The 15,032-nt window shown below is 39.0% G+C and overlaps 1 protein-coding gene across 5 annotated transcripts in view; it reads left to right on the forward strand.

Annotated features, from left to right (window-relative positions):
- Positions 1-15,032, forward strand: part of ndrg4 (NDRG family member 4) — a 49,616-nt gene that overhangs the window by 28,685 nt on the left and 5,899 nt on the right. For 3 of the 5 annotated variants that reach the window (XM_066713857.1, XM_066713859.1, XM_066713861.1), the window contains 12 exons: positions 4,872-4,992; positions 6,194-6,256; positions 6,370-6,430; positions 6,931-7,017; positions 8,400-8,456; positions 8,675-8,778; positions 9,212-9,268; positions 10,047-10,098; positions 11,597-11,644; positions 11,913-11,948; positions 12,257-12,308; positions 13,260-13,298. In XM_066713857.1, the coding sequence (XP_066569954.1) occupies positions 4,872-4,992; positions 6,194-6,256; positions 6,370-6,430; positions 6,931-7,017; positions 8,400-8,456; positions 8,675-8,778; positions 9,212-9,268; positions 10,047-10,098; positions 11,597-11,644; positions 11,913-11,948; positions 12,257-12,308; positions 13,260-13,298 (777 nt within the window). The remainder of the gene's footprint in view (positions 1-4,871; positions 4,993-6,193; positions 6,257-6,369; positions 6,431-6,930; positions 7,018-8,399; positions 8,457-8,674; positions 8,779-9,211; positions 9,269-10,046; positions 10,099-11,596; positions 11,645-11,912; positions 11,949-12,256; positions 12,309-13,259; positions 13,299-15,032) is intronic. The other 2 variants (XM_066713858.1, XM_066713862.1) reach the window with 1 other exon arrangement.

Genomic DNA, 15,032 nt, shown 5'->3' on the forward strand with positions numbered 1-15,032 from the left:
GCAATTTGGACGGCACCAGAAAGGAATATTAGCAACCAAGACAAGGGCACAATGAATTTCACTAGCAGTGCCAAGTAGATTAGATTGTTATTTACTTAATTAATTTGGGCAATGGAGAGGATATGAAAACATGATCTGTTCTAATGATCCACATCTGATAGGGACAGATCATACAGTAGCACAAAGGGCTGGCACCAGAAATGCCAGGACAAGGCTGGACTCAGAGATGTGTCTCTGGCACACAAGCCTAATACAGATGGACATGTCTGTTTTGGTTGGCATGAGGAGAAAGCCAAGAGAGAGAGAATGCAATCCACAGAAATGCCTTTGTAGCACTATTTAAAACAGGGATATTAATACTAGATCACAAGACAAGTGCATGCAGCAAACTTAAAATTATTATAAAATGTAGGTTTCTGGGCACAAAATGGCGTCAGTGTCAAGGGACTGGATTTGTGTACTCTCTCTATACAAGTTCTCAACAAGTTTCTCACAAACTGTTTCTGCTCTTTTGAAAGTACAAGCTAACCTTTTCATGAGAAGTTGGGGATATTAAGTTTTTTGTTAGAGCAAGCCAGTGCAATGTGGCAGAATGTTTTCCTTACTACATTTTCATGCCAAGAAAAGAAACAGACTCTTTGTATGTTTGTTTTTCTAAGGCAGTGTTGTTGGTGTTTTGCTTCAAGCTGTGTAAAGGTCCCTTGGGTGCTCTTGGTTTCGCCAGTTTTAAGGTCTCTCAGCAGATCCCAATAGTCAACAGACAGAGTGAGGTGGAGAGCAAAAAGAAACTCTGGATGTTTTGATCAGTGTAGGAGTGTAAGCAGAGCCCACAGCATAATAGACAGCATAAAACATATTGCTGATAGTTTTCAGTTTTCTTAACAAGATCTCAAGGAGTATAAAATAACAGTTACCCCAAGTCATATCAAATGCATATTTTTCTATTCCGGTACAGTGTTGAATGAATGTATTTGCACCTCGAATGAATTAATTTGGTGTGTTTTTTATGGTGGGCAGGGGGTGGTGGTGGGGGGTGACTATGTGTGACAGTGTGATCTGGATTGAAAAAAATCACAGATCCTTGTTTGTATTCTGCTACCTAGTGTTTTTTTTTTCATGCCATGGCAGTTTTCTCTCTTAATATTTTGCTGATTTGACATACAAAGGTACATGCAAGAGCACAGGCTTTCCACTAAGTAGGACAAGCAGACGTATGAGCATGTGGATGTGAATCAGCCTATTAAAGCAAGAACTTTCCCTAAATAAACCAGCCTACCGCGGACAAAAAAAGAGTTTCAACAGCATGGTTCAATTTGTTTCAGCGGGTATTGTTTTCAATGAAGGTGGTTCATCTCTTGATGGGACTTAAGTGCAAATTACTGTGTATATTAATTTAAACATATCATATGATGCTTTCCTTGATGCTTTATGAAGTGAAACACATTGATGTAACTGAAACAGGGTTGTTGTTTTTCCTTCAGTGGGTTAAAGAAAATCTATTGCTATTCTTTCCATAAGCCTTGTTGATGTTTCCGGAGGAGTACATCATTTATTTATGAATTGTATTAATTAATTTATTAATTGTATTAATTTATTTAATCTTAGCAATTGCACTTATTAAATAGCTGTGTAAACCTCATTGTGCATTGTATGCTATATAAACACTGAAATCTTTGCAAGCAGGTTGAGTTCTTGTATTATTTTATACATATAATAGCTTTTGAATTTTAAATACATATACCTAAGCAGAATATTTTGTTTCTATTTTTATGATTCATTTTAGGTTCTGATATTTGTCAGTGCCATTTCCTGAAATAAAATGACTGATCACAGTGAGCACTAAAAATGTACAGAAGTGCAGGGTATTGAAAAACTAAAGCGGAATCGCAACATTTATCCCCAACGTAACACATTTTCTTTTCTCACCCTTAAATGTAATTAACAGTGTGTTGCCAAGCACAGAAGTGTACAGTCACATATACTTTAATTTCCCTCAAAACACTGAGCTGCCAAAGGGGCTATCTCTGGTCCAGTTTGCCACACATTGCCTGTCCGTTCATGTACACTTGCTCATGAAACAAAAGTAAGTAAAAAAAAACATTGTACTGTACTGACTGTATGTGTGTGTGTACCGGCAGGAGGGGGCAGGGCTCCCGTTATATGAATGGAGATATGTCTGCCGCATTTTGTTTCTTTGCTGCAGTTTCAATTAATATTAATATTCACAGAGCACTGTCACTACAGCATGTAGCTTAGGGAAGGGTGTAAGCTGCTGGATAAAAAGAGGAACACAGTGGCCTATTTGCTGAGATTAAGTAAAGGGGGAAAGTGGGGAGAATGGATCATTGGTGCACTAATGCTACTTTCAGGGGAGGGAGGTAGGGAGGCCAGGCCTGATTTTGGATTAGGGGGGGCTGAGATGAGAGGAAGAAGCCAGAGTTGGGGTGGTTGGGGTTTAGAAGTTTGGGGCTGTGTGGTTGCTTTGATGAGTTAAAAAAAAAAACCTGAAAAACAAGGATATTGCTAAATATAGCAGTTTTTAATTACTGACTCCAAAGTAGGGCAGGAAAAGATGTTGGAATTGGAGCATGAGATTACCATGATGTTAGTGGGGGAAATAGGAGAGGGCATCGTTTCCTTTGGACGAAAATCTAGGACGCAAAGCACAGCAGATTAACCGCAGCTCCCCCTTGCTTTGTGTTCTTGTTGTTTCTCCTCAAGGCAGGTAGGTTGTTCTCTTTCTGAAGGGGTTTGACCTTTGACAGAACTGATGCAGAATATAACCATGCTGAGAAAGGCTAACTCTGCCTCAAAAAAATAGGCTGGCTATAGTGTATTTAAATGCAAATAAGACCAGGCAACAGTGCTGCTGCTTGAGGTGTCTAAATTGCAATTAATGTAAAAGAGCAGCCATAGAAAACCAAAGAACAGAAGCAATATATATATATATATATATATATATATATACATATATTTATTTTTGTTTCCTTTAACCACAGTTACAGCTTCACAGGTGGAGTAAAGTAAAAGCCCATGATGAATTAAAGCAATGTATTTGTTGCCAGTTCAATGCCAATTGCTGTGGCACACATAGAGTTTTAGTTTGTTCATGTACATGCAGTTAATCACTTAGGCTTAAAGAGGTTAGAACATGGCTGAAATTTGAGTATTTTACTTAAAGTAAACCTGAGATAAAATCATATCTAAAGACACTTAAGATGCAATCTATAAGACAAAAACAGGATGCTCATCCTTTAAGAAAGCATAACATTACCATCCTTTATGACTGAGAAGAAGCCCTTGCAGTATGACAAGATATCGGCCTGGATTTTAAATCAATCTTCAACCTTCCCACCGATTTCTAATTATAAATCCACTTCTTAATGACAGCCTTTTTTAAATATGCTTGTTTTGTATCAGAGGCGTCTTGCTTCAGCTTAATGGAGTCATATGTAATAGGATTGTAATCCATGATTAAGGAAAGCTCAACATTTTTATTTATTGTAAACCAGGTCATAATTTGCCATGGTTCCTTGTATTTCAAGCAATGACACAAGTTAGACAAGGTCAACGGTGCATAATTCTAGCCTGAAGCTGTAATGCTGTAGGATTTATAGGCGCTTTTAAATCATCAATGGCATAAAACTTCAAGAAACTATTAAATTGGTCCAGCAAAGCCAACAGTTAGTTCAGCTAGCCAATTAAGAACACAAAAGCTGTCAGCTCTAAACACAACTCTAAGCTCTAATGTCATAACCCTGGTGTAATAATTAATCTACATAATTCCATGAAAGGTTACTGCCATATTATCTTACAGTTACCATAATAAATCAGCACATTCACGTTATCAGGCCAGTTGGTCCATCATGATAAAGACTATCCCTAAGGATATGTTATGTACTTTAATAAGTCACTGAAATGAATCACCGGGACACACACATGACCGGGATGGAAGCTGCCGTCATTTTAAGCACCTGTGTATCAAACAAGAATTAAGAATTAATCATCAAATTTCTGATGCAATCCTTTGAAAGTATAGGTGTTTGTAACATGTTACCTTACCAGATCTTGAAAACTGTGATTCTCGGACCAGAAAGCTATAAGTAACTGAAACGTACAAAATGTCCCCCTTCTCTTTGGAACCATGTTCTCAAATGGGATGTTTACTTGCTAAAATGTTGGCATCTGTCACTTCTGGGTGTTACACAATGCTAGCATTTAAAATTGCCCTTTCCTTTCAGTGTAGCAGTGACCTCGTCTATAATACTTTAATGGAATTCGTGACTTATTATACACCCCAGGCCCACTGTTCATCTGAATTTAATTACCAGGCTGAAAATGATCAAGCTAAAAGAGCAGGGAATAGAAACGCAGCCTTGTCTGCAGTACCCCCCCCACCACCCCATTAGAATGTCAGTAAATGGATGATAAAGAGCTGGCTGCATTGATTGGTCAGTAAATCAAAGGCAGGAGTCATTTCAGAACAGGGATTATAAATGTGGTCCGGCTTGAGCTCCCAGACCCGCAGAGGTCTTTTAAAGGTCATCTTCTCAGCAAGCACCTATCCACCATTGTTTTTCCAAACCTCATTCTGAAAGGTCTTGTGGCTGCTTAGTTAATTTCATATATCGCACACAAATGGGAAATGTTACAGTCTTCATAGCAATTTTAACTGATTTAAAACATCATGGCACATCCTGAGAAGGCAATTTCACACAGCATTCATATTGCAAGACACCAGCTTGGGTCTAAAACGCTATCTAAACATGCTGCTCAGGGCCTCACAATCAGTCCAGAGCATTAGAGACACAGAGACTGTATGGTAAACAATGGTTTTGCCTAATTGTTTGTTCGGTTGGTTGTCTTTACAGATAAACTGTGTTTCAACACATTCTTCAACTTCGAGGACATGCAGGAGATTACAAAGCACTTTGTGGTGTGCCATGTGGACGCACCAGGACAGCACACCGGAGCCTCACAGTTCCCTCCGGGGTAAGGGTCCACCTCTCACCATCCACACCATTGCTAGGACAGACCATACAGATTAATTCTCATATATTCCTTGATTAATTTTCTCAAATTATTATTACACTCATTTTCCCACTCAAACTTTATATCAGCATGGCAGATTAAATTATAATCTCAGAATGCAGGAGCTTTGGTGTCAGGGGCAGGAAGTGCTATGCTCTCACTGATTATACAACGGGAATCTGGTTATGTCATTAGGCAGGGCACAGTTTTTCACTGTCCTCAATTTGTGCTCAACTCCTAATGTTAACAGACAGTCAGAAAGGACACTTAAATTAGCATCCTGAAACAATTTTATGATTTTACTTCTTGTTTGTGTTGCAGCTCATTTGCTTAATTGATGCAAATGCAGGCAGATGAATACAAGCCATATTTTTTGAACGATTTGACAAAAGTGTGTAGAGTCAGCCCCACTTATGCAAATGCCTCCTATTTCTAAATGGAAAAGAGGAACGCACACATACACACACAAAAGCTTTTTAAAAATTGGATTCGTTAATCTCCCACCAGCCTCTTCCAATAATCACATACTTGCCATGCTATGAAATTCAAAAGCACTATAGAGCTCAACGGTTGAAGCTATTTTCAGCTCCATTAACCTCCTTCCCCTATCTATGTGCTAATACTTTTTTTTTGGTACTATGCAATTTGCCAGTTGTTCAAGGGGGGGGAAGAAAATCAAAACAAGCTGGGGATGAAAGTCACAGCCTTACTTTGCAGTAGCCCAGTCTGCAACATCCTGGAGTTCCACAGATACCCGTTGTTCATTCTTATAATCACAACAAATGTTTTCATTGTATGTGATTCAGATCCAGTGATTGGCCAAGTCTTGGCAGAGTTATACTGCTTTATGCTCATTTATATGTTTTATTCTAATACTAAGGCTCATTAAATCCTTGGACTTCATGGGAAGCACCACTGCTTGCTGCTATCCTTGAATTCTCCTTGGAGAAACATGATGTATAAAGTAGAACTAAAAACTCTTTCATAAACTCTCTTGTCAAGTTGCAACCCACAACAAAAAATAAGATTGTATGCTAAATGGATTGCAATTCAATATCAGACTTACATCCATCTTGTGTGACTGGCACCAAACCATATTACACAGTGAGCATCTGATTCTTGATTGATGATTGACTGAATTTCCACTGGTTCTCCTTCACAGATACCAGTATCCCACCATGGACCAGTTGGCTGGAATGCTGCCCAGTGTAATCCAGCACTTTGGGTGAGTATAGAGACTAATAAGTACATAGTCAACGGGACTATCAGCTCAGTGACTTCATTAATTCCCATGGGTTTTTCACAAATATGAATAATAATGATATGTTGGTTTTTAAGGTTCAAAAGCATTGTTGGAATCGGTGTGGGAGCAGGGTCGTACATCTTGGCAAAATTCGCAGTAAGTGAGATAACTTGTTAATTTTGTTGAACTGATGCATTAAGAAATTGAGTTTTAAACTGAGGTTATGGAGGAGGACAACCCCAAACTTGTGCCTGACTTCTGCCTTCCCAAGCAGAAGTACCCAGCAGCATAGCACTTTCCCAGCATGCATCGCTTTGTATCCCTCTTCCACCTCAACCACCGCCTATGCAGCAGCTGCTGGGCTCATTCAATCTAGTGTGGGGGTGGATCCGATGGCATTGTCCTCATAGCCAGGTCATCATTCCCTTAGCCAAGCAAGACTAGGCCAAAATAAACTCTATTTAACATATACTACAAATGTTTGTTGGGGTTGTCTGAACTCCTGAAAGATTTTAATCCCTTTAAGCTCCCTTTATTATTATTATTCAGCATGATAAGAAATGTTAGAGCAACTGTACAAATATGGGTGCAGCTGTGTTTACTTTTACAAGTATTATTATTATTCCTCCCTTATTATTCCTCTCTTGTACCTTCAGCTAATCTTCCCAGACCTGGTTGAGGGCTTGGTTTTGTTGAACATTGACCCCAATGGAAAGGGCTGGATTGACTGGGCAGCGACCAAGGTCAGTACGGCATCCTTGACCGTTTTCAGGAAAGCTTTCATTATCAAGAACAATTGTTAAAGTTATTACCGGATACCCTTCACAAAAAAAAATGTTTTCAGATGGAATGTCACATAATATTGTTCTTAGGCCACATCATTTCTAAATAAGCAAATATGTCCATCCCAATAACTACAATCAGCTACCAATACCAATTTAAGTGTCATGTATGCATCATGACAGTGAGTTCCAGAAGAGAACCTCAGGAATGGAACCCGCTCATTAACTTAAGGCATGCTGGAAGCAAATGTGTTTATGTGAGGACATAAGAGTGAGGTTGAAAAGTACTGATATGACTGGGTGCTGGGGGTGATGTGAGGAATTCCATACTTCATATTGCTATCTGAGAGCAGATATCTGTCCTTTAGAAAAACACAGCACTGTGCATGAGAATAACCCCATAGTGTTGTTATTGTGTGGCCAGCTGTGAAAGGGAAGAAAAAATATATTGATTTAATGCAGAATAGCCTAATGGTGAACACAACTCTTCACTCCTGCAGCTGCAGACTCCACAAGGGCCTTTTTAATTAATACGTGGATACAGATTATTAAATTACAGGGAAAAAAATGCTAGCTGGAGTCATGCTGTTTCTGAAGCAGCACTCTGCAGAAGCTCTCCACTCCACCCTACTGATTAAATTCTACAGCTGCCGCCTGCTACAGTAATCTGGTCTTCCTGTATATCAACAAAATCTAGAAATAGACACAATAAAGCTTCATATGCCACGGTTTCATTTACCCATCTTACTCCTGTGTTTTCACTATTATTATTTACCACCCCGTTCTCCTGTAAGGACTTCCGTGATACACTAATATGACAGCCATTTTGTTGGAGACTGGAGCCATACAATGACAAAATGGCTGCTTGCTAGCAGTGGTACATGACACAAAGAGCAACAGTACATATTGTCATTTTGATGATAACTCTGATACAAGACAGTCCCACTGCACTGAACATTTTATGAACAGAAATTCACTAAGCCAGCTTCACTAATGACCCAGTTTCATATACCAATTCTTCTCTGTATACAACAGTACATAATACTTATGTCTCAAGACTTTTTTGTTCCATGGTGCAAAGCTTATAGACTGTGTTACAAAACATTGCCAGCCATCCTTGCAGAAGCACTCCACGGTGAAAATATACTACCACACACAGTTACATATATGTACTGTGCAGAATCTGGGAACATCACAAGAGGAGCAAACCTCATCTGGTAGGAGTTATAACAGCTTGTAATAACCAGATAGGTATATAAATGTGTGCATATTTGTTTGAAACAAAGTGTTTCTTCACCTGCTTTACTGAAGCATGATCCTTTCCCCCTTGTCTCTCTTCACAGCTATCAGGATTGACCAGTTCTCTGCCAGATACTGTTCTGTCTCACCTCTTCAGCCAGGTAAGATTTCAGACTCACTGCTCAATTCACTCTGATGCTCAGTGTAACAGATGCATTATTTTCTTGGTATGTGTTAGCACAGTATAAATAGACCAGCTTGCAATGTGAATAAATGCAATTTCCTTATATGGTCATCGTGAATCTCTGCACAATTAACTCAATGTTTAGAAGTTGAGAGGAGAGATTAATCCCTGTGCACTGACACTGTCTGTCCACAGGAGGAGCTCATGAACAACACTGAGCTGGTACAGAGCTACAGACAGCAGATTGGCAACAGTGTGAATCAGTTCAATCTGCAGCTCTTCTGGAACATGTACAACAGGTACTCGATCATATAAAACCATCAATATTTAATTATAAACTACATACTATTTCTTCACAATTCACATTCTTGGGTAACTCAGAGCATTTATTTGTTTAATTACACCTGAGCTCTCAGTTACTGGACTGTAGTAATTATTTACTAAGGAATTGTTTTCAGCTTATGAACAGTTCTGTATTTTAAGATACTGTTAAACTATTGTGGATTTTATGATCTGTAAACTATTAAACCACTTTCGGTGAAATTATTTTGTAATCTTTTAAGGCCTTAATTAAGTAATTAAGAGCTTGCTTAGAACCAAATAGCAGTGGGATTGGGAAACATTGTCTTTTCCTTTTCACTCTCTCTGAGCAGCTGTAACCAAAACAACGTGAATGGACAGTATTTGCCACAATTCACAATTCATGATTCATTTTGCTCCCCTCTCCAATAGCCGTCGAGACCTGGAAATGAACAGGCCTGGGACAGTGCTCAATGCCAAGACCCTGCGGTGAGTAGCACAGCTTTTCCCAAAAACAAAGACCTCTCCAGGAGAGCAGAGGGTTACTGGACAATTATAACAGAAGTCCACGGTTGTTATAGTGTCCCAATTAGGTCTACTTCAAGGTGTATTGTATTGTAGTATACATTGCGTACGTTTTGCTCGGTTTGCAGTCAGTTGACATTAACTTTATAATTTTTCCAATTGAAAAGTGCAGAAGCCACTGTGCATCCAGAGTTCCAGTAGTCTCTATGATCCATCTGCACTGTAGGGTTCAGGTTCGAGCTAGTGCTGATGTTAGGTTGAAGATTACAGCTACGGTTTGGGTTAGGATTACAAAATTGGAGTCATGTGTAGAGATGTATGACTGCTCCAAGATTCAGGATTAGTGCTGGAGAAATTAAGTGTTCAAATGGAAATTGTGCTTCATCTCCTCATTCGTAGGAGCTGACAGCTCAAACCTATCTTAACTGAACTTATCTAACTGACAGCTCCTTATCCGCACATTCACATTAGTTCTCTCTGTGACTGACATGAACTGTCACCCTTAAGAAGTACTGGGAGCATCCACTTCAAAATGATAAGTTTACCTCAAATTTGGGAGTCCTTATTATTACAGTATTAAGGAAACTTAGCTATAGTTTATCCCTTAAGAGTTTCCAACATCTTCACCCTTGTTCTGAGATCAACTGTTCCTCGCCCCCATCCCCTGCTCTATGAAGCAGCTCTTGAGGTAAGAGGAAAGAGTTGTAGAGATTTCTAATGTTTTTGCGTCTCTCTTGTGAAGGTGCCCCGCTATGTTGGTGGTTGGAGACAATGCCCCGGCAGAAGAAGGAGTGGTGAGTGCAGTTTGGTCATTTGGTTACAGTCTGAATGTTAGCTGTGCTGCTTAAAGACCGTGTTTGCTGTTGACATGAATGAATAGACTCTCATCAGTCTTCCCCTGAGACAGCAGGAGTACCTGTGCAGTTGTTTTAAATTAATCTTATTAATCTTACTTTAGACAACAACTCTTAATTGGTATTAACTACTCGAGGCGCTGTGATGGCTGTCTGAATGGGGATTCTATGGTGGAACACATTTCAATTATGCCTAAGACTCATATGTTCCTTTTTTTGGTAATATTCATATTTTATTCATGTTCCTTTACCTTCTTTTTCATTTTCTCTATTTGTAAACATAATTTCCTCTACTGGTGGCCACTTAGAGGATAGAACTTGTAGGAACAGTTATTAATATTACAAATCTTTCAATTTGTTTTGTGTTGCTGAGGTGAATATAAATGTCTTGCATGAATAATTGGGCATGGTTTTCCCCTTAAAATAAGAGTCTGCTTACAATGTTGAGAAAAATGTTTTTGTCACATTTCCATGTGCTTATCTAATCCTCATTATGTCAAACCCGCTGTACTTTAGCCTGGGCTTTCATTAGTGAGTACAGTTTATCTGGGGCAAGATGAATGGAGCCATATCACTTGATGCTGATGTGATATTTAGATTCCTCTGTATTAAACATTCATTCACTCGTGTGAATCATGTGAGTCACTCATCTACCATGGAGAGGCTTGCCTAAGTTGAGGTAGAATCCATGAATGACAAACGGAGGTCGTTTTTTTTGTTTTTGTTTTTGTTTTGTTGTTCCACCTCCAGAGAGAAATGGGCCATAATTTCAGCCGGTGTAATAGCCCTATCAATCCTAACAGCTGTCTGCCCTGGGTGAGAGCCAGTTAGCGGTTCAGCGCCCCAGTGTCTGCAGAAGCGTGCTCTGAATATAATGCAGGAGCCTGCTTACTCCCTCTGGCATGCAGAGAATCGGGCTGGAATGACTCATCACTGCAGCACACTGCGGTATTTGGGTCAGCCAACCCCCCTCCTCCCTCCCTCTCTCCTCTCTCATCATGACCCACATCTCTGCGAAGACATCACTCCTCAGGAGACATCTGCTCTTCCACGGGCCCTCTCAGCCTGATCCCCTCAGTTTCTGTTTATGTTCAGGCCATTTTTTGCTTTCCGATCTTAGGATATCATTTTTTCTATCTTTTTTTCTTGTCCTTTGTTTTTCTTTCTAATGCCAAGCCCCTCCAGCTTTACAGCTGATTTCATTCCCCTTTTTATATAATATTTAGGAAGTCTGATTTTTTTATTATTTTGTTTTCTTGATTTTTTTTTGTGTTTATGCAGGTTCTTGTATAATCTTACATATGTAGCTATTGACCATGAGCATCTATGACCTTGAATATCTACAGTGCATATGATACATGTCCATTATTACTATATGCCCAGTTAAACAATCAGTGAAGGTTACTTTCATCCATTGCCATTGTCTTCTTTCTTGTAGGTTGAATGCAACTCTAAGCTGGACCCAACTAACACCACCTTCCTCAAGGTAAAGTGTATAAATGAAGAATGCATTTTATTCTATTGACCTCCATGGCCACAAATAAAATGTTGCATTCCCTTTTACACTGCGAATCTGCTGTTAAATTGTTTTCTACAGTTCATAAATGCTTAAATATTCAACTACAAATTGGATAAGAATAGGAAGACTGCAGAATCAACAATAAAAGAAGCAAGGTCTTGTGGTCAATGATAACCTCTCTCCCCAGTGCGAGTCCCAGCGCCCCTCTCACCCTGTCTCTGTTCTCTCTTCACAGATGGCTGATTCTGGTGGACTGCCCCAGGTCACACAGGTCAGAGATTATTATAATCGATATATGTGATAGGCATCCAGTTTATTTGTAAAACATATCTTTACAAGCGCAATTTAATAAATGACTTAAAAAACCGAACTACATCACCTGATGAAAGTAATTCGAAATAATTTGAAATGAGTTGCAAATATGCAGTAATTGATAGCTGTTTTTATTAAGGCAAAACCCAGCCATATGATTGACAATAGCAGGTCGTTGAGAGCATTTTCTGTTCTGCCTCTGGTGAATCTGCGAGCGTCATGCTAAATGGCTAATGTTAATCAGAATTGTGTCATTGTGTTTTTCAGCCTGGAAAGTTAACTGAAGCATTCAAGTACTTCCTTCAGGGAATGGGATACAGTAAGTACCGCCATCAGAAGGCATTTAAGGCTGCTTTAGATTGTAGTTAGATCAGTGGTTAACATCATCCAGTTTGTGTGTGAGGCTGTGTGCGTCTCAGGGCATTGCTTCTTTGAACTCCTACTGCTCTCATTTCACAACCCAAAGACTGACCTTGCATATTCAAATGTCATTGTTTTATAAAGAAACTTTCATATATTTCCTTGTTGGTTGGAACCCTTAAATATATACACATATAAATATTGGAAACTTGTTACTGTAATGCAAGGTTTAGGTGCATATTTGCTCAATTTCCTGTTGTCCAAAACCTGTTCCTTTGATATCTTAAGGAAGACCTAAAAGGCATGTTATTAAAAGCTTTTATATCATTAGATGATACAAATATAATAAATAAATACATAAATAAATAACATAATTATACTAATATTAATAATATGTAAAAAATCTATATACTCAGTCTTGAATTGTCAAGGAGGAAGACAAAACTGTAAATATCGACGAAGCAAAACTTACTTTCTTGTTATAGAAATGCTTGGTTATTAATACAAAAAGTTTGTTCCTCTGATCTCTTTGACTTTCCAATCCTTTATGCCAGTCTCATTGGTAGCTTATTATACATGACTTGAAACATCCATGTGAACTCGTCCCAAAGGTAGATAACTGAATTCCATAGTTCTTTAAGACCTCTGTCCATATCATGGAGACAAATATCAGACTAGAGCCACATGGTAAATATGAGCATATACAATAATCTTAGTGTTGACTCCTATTCTCAGACTAACCCTGCACAGCAATGAAAAGCAGTGGCGTAGTCCATTTCTTTCTAAAAGTGCCTTTGTGTTTTGAATGAATGTTCCCCCTTTCCTGTTTGTATCCAGTGTTTTTCGTTGTTGTATGTTGCTGGGAGTTGTGTTAACCTTGTCCTTTGTGTTTCCTGCCTCCTTCTCTCAGTTGCGTATCTAAAGGATCGGAGGTTGAGTGGAGGAGCAGGTACTTCCTGTTTACTGTAAACCCTTGCCTGTAAAGACCCAGCCTTGTCCCTTTAATGTCTCAATTTATTCCTTCCTTTCACTCATTTGAATATATATTTTACCCCATCGCAATATTTTTTTTGTGGGGGGGGGGGGTGGTGACTGAAAAGTGTGGATTATATTGAAACTGATGAGTGTAATGGCAGGAGTTGTATTCATGTCATGACTAGTCCTTTTTTGTGGCATTATAAAAACTCAAGGCATTTTGCTTTTTGCAGTGTAAATTAACTTGAGACTGACAAAACTGTGGATTGAGTTTTTGGTAATGGCACCCAATTACATATTGGGACACAGTCATACAATCCAGTTTAGTTTTGTTCTTTCTTCCTTCCTTCCTTCCTTTTCACCCATCCATCTCTGTTTCTAGCTACCTTGTCTTATCCCTCTTCTTATTGAATAAATCTTTGTCTTCTCTGCATGCAGTTTGTCCATTGTATCAGGGTTGACTTTGGTCAGCTTCGAGAGAACCTGTACTGGCAGTTTACTTCACATCTTGGAAAAATAATAATTTATCTATAAGGGGATTATATAATTTAAAAAAGTAAAGATTGCTAGACATGAAAAGAGTTGGCTTGGAGAAATAAATTAGTAACTATAGCTGGAATTGGAATGATCTGATGTCAGGATGTAATGTACTTGCATGGAAAGGGACTGAAAATCCACAATTGCTTATCCCTGCATTGCTCTCCTATTTGCTGCATGCTTATTTCACTTGCCTAATGCAGCCAATTGAAATAATTTTACACAATACGAAGGATAAAAGAAAACACACATACTCAGTCCTGCCAATATAGTGGTTTCTACCTTTTCAGTTAGTCTTTGGATTCCAGCATGTTTTAAACCTTGAGGCTTCACTACACAGGAGAATAGATATGAATATGAAAGAATTTCACTGAAGTAAATCAGATGTTAAACTACCTAGTTCAGAGCCAAGGTGGAAATAAGACCAGAAGGACCACATCTGAGGAGAAACCCTGAGGTTAGCATTCCCTAGCCTTGCTACAGGAGAGCTCTCATCTTTTAGCTCAGCAGCAACTGTAGCTTGTCTGGTTTTGACCAAGCCTGAGACTGATACAGTCAATACTTTTGTTTGGTCTTTCATTGATGTTGGTGTCTACCATGGCAGTCTGATTGTCTGACTGCCCAAGCACTGAGAATGAGATCCATTTCTCAATCGGGGTGACAGCACGCCAGCCAGTAATCTGATCCTACACAGTCAAGCAGTTATCCTCCAAACATCGTATGCTATTGATAGAATGTGTAATCTGTTTTGTGCTTAACTCAAATATGCTGCAATGCATTAGATCCAGCTTTGTTACATGATGCAATTAATGGACATGTATCCACTCATTCATTACTCACCCTTTGTCACGTGCTATGAATGTCATTGTACATGCTCTGTTCTCCCTCAGCTGGGATATTCTGCATACTACTGGACTTTAAAACTGGCATATGTATTTAAGACCTCTCTTTTAGCTTGTTGTCCAGAAAATGAAATGATTTGTTGGTGGTCCACCGTTGTCAGGCGTGTGCAAATTTGTGCAGTATAAGAGTGCTGGATGTGTTTGCATTAGGATGAGTTTATAGCCACAGATGAAGTTTCAAACTGCATGATAGTCTTCAGAAGTGAGGAAATCTAGTTTTAAAATTAATCTGACACAGAATACATGTATGGCACAACCACAGGATTACC

This window comes from Amia ocellicauda, chromosome 9 (genome assembly GCF_036373705.1).
Source record: "Amia ocellicauda isolate fAmiCal2 chromosome 9, fAmiCal2.hap1, whole genome shotgun sequence".
Classification (NCBI taxonomy): Eukaryota; Metazoa; Chordata; class Actinopteri; order Amiiformes; family Amiidae; genus Amia; species Amia ocellicauda.